General features: G+C 43.3%; 1 protein-coding gene across 1 annotated transcript; it reads right to left on the bottom strand.

Moving 5' to 3' along the window:
- Positions 1–1,651: 1,651 nt before the first annotated feature.
- On the bottom strand, positions 1,652–5,723 carry FOXI2 (forkhead box I2). The gene is made up of 2 exons (XM_039353552.1): positions 4,721–5,723; positions 1,652–3,498 (listed from the first exon to the last, which is right to left on the bottom strand). Exons 1-2 carry the CDS (start codon positions 5,415–5,417, stop codon positions 2,948–2,950), a joined length of 1,248 nt encoding a protein of 415 aa, XP_039209486.1. The 5' UTR covers positions 5,418–5,723; the 3' UTR covers positions 1,652–2,947.
- Positions 5,724–5,925: the final 202 nt, after the last annotated feature.

Raw genomic sequence — 5,925 nt, 5'->3', positions numbered from 1 at the left:
CACAAAGCAGATCAATAGACTTCTGGAAACCGATCACGAAGGCGCTCCCAAGCTGAAGTCCAAAGTCTTTGCATGAGTTAAAGTTCAGCGGTCTGGAAGGATGTATTTGTCCCAAGAAAAGGACGGTGACAATTTAAAAATCTTCCCAACGTGTAAATTTGCCCTGCAGTGATAAAACAAAACGCGGAACTTTTCCGCTCGGCAAAGCGAGACTCAAATTCTCTTCCTAGGTAGAGCAAACGGCTTTCCATCTTTCCGAAGGGGCGTTCAAAATAGTTACCAAGCAGCGGGCGGGCACACAACCCTTTGACAAATAAACCCCAGTGAATCAGCTGCGAGCTACCTGTGACTTTTTAGATCAGGAGGATCTTTAGGAATATGCTTTCGCCCCGAAAACGGGCGGAGTGAGGAAAAGTGCTCCGACGCAAGAGACAGCCGAGGAACGTAAGGCTGAAACCCACGCCAGGTATCCCGAAGGTCAACTTTGCTATAGGATTTACTTCTGAATAAAATCCATTCTGCTTCAAACCTACGAACCCATTTAACTGCATTTAAATCAGCGGGGGGGGGCTTCTGAATATTGGGCTTTCTGGTGCTGTAGAACTGCAACTTAACCCACCGCTGACGGTGAGACACTTTGAAGCCCCAGACAGACTCAGCTTTATTTTTGAGAAAATCATACTGATGTGTACTTGCAATTTGTGGAAGTTAATTCCGGCAAGAGCTCAAGTTGTAAAATTCTGGTATTTTGGGATCAAAGTAATGGGATTTACTTTAAGACAATTTCTGTCCTGACTAGTATGTATTAATAACTGGCTAATCCCCAGCAGAAGAATATTTCATCTTCAGTTAGCTTTCATATGTCTAATATTGAATTGCTGTTTTTTCCTGCAAATAGACAAACATAAATAAATCCCATTTTTTAAATAAATAAGTTGATTTAAATCCAGACTTGATGCCTTTTCTTTTCCATTTATGATTTATGCACATTTTAAGCTTCTTAGCAAACCCTGATACTTTTTATGGCTTTCAAATGAGTAGAATCAATCATTTTTTTTCTTTGTGAATACTTATTTAAATTCTACCACAAATAACCTCCCCAAAACATTGTATAAAAGCAAAGCCCATAAATTATTTGCCTACAGGCCATTTGAGTATGAACAGTGAATAGTGTGTTGATGGAGATGTACCTGGGATAGTTCTTTAAATACTTGCTTAAAGAAAAGTCATGCAGCACTTTATAACTTGGCAGAAGAAAGTATTTACAGTTACATTGTTGAATCTTCTTTCCCATGCTCTGATCATTTCCATTAATGGCTTCATTTCTTAGTATCAAAGCTTTTGTCTTAAAAATGCACCCAAAGTATCTATTTATTTGTAATCCCAGGTATATAACAATTGACTGTTTATTCAGTGGAAAAATAGTCAATGCTATTTTATGTTTTTTTAGAAGTTGGCAGAATAAGAATGATTATAACTGAACTTTAAGCTTAAAACTTTCATTGTAACTTTACATTTTGCAAGATCCAATTTTGGCCATGAACAAGGTTCTGGGTTTTAAACACTTTAAATTTCAGTTGAATTGAAGTCCTGAAACAAAATATTCCACAAAACTTAATAAGAAATGTAGCAAATATAAAATTGAGACAAATTAAATTAGAACAACATTTTATTTTGTTCATTTTATGGTCAGCAACATTATACATTTAAAATATAAAAAATGTCTCCAATATTTCTCAAAATATACCTACTTTCTTAAGCTTGATGTCTACATCTGTAATATACAATTTCCAAAATATTTCTGTTATTGATTAGTGCACTTTAAAAAAAAAACTGAGGAGCTTAGTCCATAAGGCACAATATTGAGCTTATAAAAAAACTACCAAATGATTGGATGCTGGAACATTAAATGAAATTATCAGGACTTTTGCATAGTTCCTTGAAAAAGTCTAAAGTAAATCGGATGCATTTTCAAATATATGTTAAGGATTAGATGATTGTTGTTGATAAAGATGATGATGTATGTGTAACAGAAAATGAATGGATTGTTAAGAAATATTTACCATTCTCACAAGTTGATAAATTACATTTAATTTCCAGAAAAGCAGCTGTTATAAGACATAGAAAGTTAGTGATCTATGAAGCAAACACAAAATATTTGGTATGTGATGAAAATCAAAATTAGTGGCATCTCTTGCCACTAATTAATGGATAATATATTCTGATTGGAGATTATTCTGTGGGAACTCTAAGAACTGTGCCATCAAACTGTTTTTCGATGGATAGAATTCTGTAGATTAGGGCTCCGTATCTCAACCTTTGAATGACTCTCAGTTCATACTTCAGCTTGTAAAATGATAAACTGAGTTTATGCCTTAGTCAAAAGTAGGTCTAAGTATACTCCCTTCAGCATTTTGTGCTATTACTTTTTGTTTTAATGGACAGGTGAAAATAAAAGACAGCAGAATGAACACAGGAGAAGAAAAAATAATAGAGATGATGCAAAAAAAAAAAAAAAACCAAATGGAAGGAACAGGATAAACTACTCAAGATAAAACCATTTAAAAATGGATCTCATATCAGATTTAAAGAGGTCAAGAGAGAAATGGCCAGGTTCAAATTATCCTATTCTGGACACATTATATGAAGACCTAACTCTCTGGGGAAGGCAAAAAGAAGTCCAGGATGACCAGCAGTAAAGTGGACGGACACAATTACTTTGGTAATAAGTGCATCATTTGAAGGCCTTAAAAACCCTGTTAGGAACAGATTTCTATGGAGAAAAATCTGTATGGTCACTAAGAGGCAACACTGACTTGATGGCATTTAATCAACCAAATAGGACTGTAAATGCTGAAGGCTGCCTACATAAGGCAACCTGACTAGATGCTGAACCACTAATGTGGTTTATGGGACTAATGTGGAACACCAGCTTTTCAGCATCACTTTAAACTTCTGTCCCTTCTCTGCTATAAATCAGATTGTTCACACTAAAGGTACTCAAGACAGGACTGTTGAGCCAGCTCGACTGCCCACCAACACCTGCATAGTAATTCATCCTGGAGTGGGACTGGGAACTGAGTTCAAATGCTGAAGCTGGGTTGCCATTTGAAGGAGAGCAGGAGTTCAAATTGGGCCCATTCTGTCTCCCAGATGTGAATTCGGATACTGGCCCACCAGGAAGCTGTCTGGGGAAACCATTCCGGCCATGGGCCACAACGTTCATGGTTGAGACAAATGTGGAGAAACAATGGCTAGAGTCCAAGCTGTGGGATTTGCAGTCATTCCTAGATCCCAGAGAGCACTGCAGCTCACCAGAGCCCAAGCTGCGAGGTTCAGGGCTTGGCTGAACAAGACAACTGTTACTTTTCTCGTCCACTTTGTTATTGACTCCAGGCCCACCAGCTGCATCAGATCGTCTTTTCCTCTTCCTTCTGAAGTTGCCATTATCAAACATCTTCTCACAGTTGGGATCCAGGGTCCAATAATTTCCTTTACCTATGAATCAATGGAGAACATGTGGGTTTAACAGGGGTACACAAATACTCTAGAAACTGAGATACTGAAATGATCAGAACAAATGATTCTAAAATGGGTAAAGTAATTGGAGGACACAAGGCAAAGGAAGTGGAGCAGATACTACCTAACACTGTCTTAAGAATTCATGACAGAGCTGACATTCAAGTCCAGGACTTCCTGATTGATCGGAGTTTTAGTCATGGCAGCACACTTGGACCATTTTCTCACTTGTGATTTATACTGTCACCCAGCATGGCTGTGGTGACAAATCACTAACGGAGACAGATTTTCTATCACCGTAGCAATGGATCAGTGACATTATAAGCTGAGATGACCACTCAAAGTGACCCTTTGATTGTATAATTCACATTAGTGGCATAAGGTAAACTTAACACGTCCTTGGAGGATCCATCAGTTGTTGCGAGGAGCTTGGAGAAACAGCAAGGCAGAAATGGAGCAAACAATATTTTCTAGCCCACAGTAACTTGAAAGAAAACACCATTTATTAAAATAGGCTTAGGTGAACAGGTGTTAAGATTGCACTGCAAGCAGGAAAGTTACATTCCCCATGTTTAGAATATAACGCTTAGAGTGGCATATATATTCATCGTATCAGTTTTGGATATCCCTTACATTCACAACATTGCTATATGCACACAAATCAGGTAAGAGCTTCAAAGGTATGTTAGAATATGCACTATTATTTTTACTCTGCTGTAAAAAATTATATAGGCTCCTTCTCCAAAGTTGGGGGGGGGCCTCCTCCTGGACTCACGACTCCTGCTCGAAGAGGAGGTTGCAGTTGCGACCAGGAGAGCAGGAGGTTGTGCCACAGTTGTGGCCTTTCCCGGATAAAGAGTCCCTGCACTCAGTCATTCAGGCTCTAGTCATCTCAAGGTGGGACTATTGCAATGTTCTCTACACGGGGCTACTCTTGAACAGCATTCGGAAGCAGTTGAGATGCGACATGTCTTCAAGGAAAAGCAACATCCAGTTGCCCTTTGAAAAAGCACCTTTGGGACCCAGACGACTGAGTATCTCCATAGATAACAAGCTCCTGGGGCTGCAGCCCAGCCGGCCCTTAGGTTTCCTCTGACAAGCGTGAAAAGGACAGTTAATCAAATCTCCGTTCCCACGTGACTTCCGTGCCTCTCAGAGGGAGAACGAGGAGAAGCGCGGGAACGAGTTGAGCCTTCCCTACCTGGGTCGTCCTCCAGCCTCGGCACCTTCTTGAAGCAGTCGTTGAGGGAGAGGTTGTGGCGGATGGAGTTCTGCCAGCCGGCTTTGCTCTTCTTGTAGAAAGGGAAGTTGCCGGCCACGTACTGATAAATCTGGCTCAAGGTGAGCCTCTTGGCCGGCGCGCTCTGGATGGCCATGGCGATCAGCGCCGAGTACGAGTAGGGCGGCCGCACCAGCTTGAAGAAGTCCTGCTGGCCGGCCAGGGACAGCCAGCTGAGCTCGGGGGCCGCCGCTTGGGCGGCCAGCAGCTGCCTGGCGCCCGTCCCATAAGCCGCCGAGGGCACGACGGGGCCGGACGCGCCGTTGGGAGCGGCCAAGTAGGGGCTGTGCGCCATGGGCGCACCGTTGAGCCACAGATAAGGGCCGCCGCCGCCGCCGCTCGAGTCGCCCAGGCCGTGGCCGCCGTGGGGCGGGACTTTCGGCGCCTGCGAGGTCGGGAAGAGGCTCCGGTTATTGTCGCAGAAAGTGGCTGCCGCGTCCAAGAGATCGCGAGCGCTGAGGGGCTGCTGGCCCTCTGGTGGGTTCATCTCGGCCGCTTCGCGCACCATCAGGTCGAGCGTGCGAGAGAAAACCGCCAGCAGCGGTGCCGGACCTCCGCCGGCAGCGGAGAGCCAGTGGGTTAGGAAGGAGCGGGCGGCGCCTCCCCCTCGCCTGCCCATCTGCCCCCCTCCAGGGCCCGAGCTCACCTCTCCCTGCACCGACCCCCGATGACCTCCTTCTTTCCCCAGCGTCTCTTGCACCCCCGCCCTCCTCCCGTGATCCACATCAAGCCTGGAGGGCCCCCACTCTTCGCAGAAAGGGCTTTCCTCTCCTGTCAGACTGCCCTTTGGGGACTCGGACTCGTTTTTCCAGAAATTTATTCCAAGAAGATTGGGATCGCCCACTGAAAAAGGAATAACAGCAGAGAGTGAGAAGTTATAGATTGACTGTAGGACTGTACAATTTGTACTGCAGTTACAAACACAATTGAGCCCCAAATTTATGTTGCTAAATGAAACATTTGTTAAGTGCCTTGGCTCCATTTTGTGATTTTTCTTGCCACATTTAAGTGATTCATTGCATTTGTTAAGTTAGTAATATGGTTGTTAAAGTGAATCTGACTTTCCCATTGACTTTGCTTATCAGAAAGTTGGAAAAGGGATCACATGACCTCGGGACACTGCAGCC

The sequence above is a fragment of the Crotalus tigris genome, unplaced genomic scaffold, assembly GCF_016545835.1.
Source record: "Crotalus tigris isolate CLP2741 ecotype Arizona unplaced genomic scaffold, ASM1654583v1 scf7180000017536.10889498, whole genome shotgun sequence".
NCBI classification, from domain to species: Eukaryota; Metazoa; Chordata; class Lepidosauria; order Squamata; family Viperidae; genus Crotalus; species Crotalus tigris.
This window is presented reverse-complemented; position numbering and strand designations above follow the sequence as displayed.

Excerpts from the sequence above, each read along its gene's own strand:
- FOXI2 (XM_039353552.1), bottom strand. The coding sequence starts at position 5,417 with ATGGGCAGGCGAGGGGGAGGCGCCGCCCGCTCCTTCCTAACCCACTGG. Across the intron at positions 3,499-4,720 it reads GAGGCTGGAGGACGACCCAG|GTAAAGGAAATTATTGGACC; the intron begins GTAGGGAAGGCT and ends ATTGATTCATAG.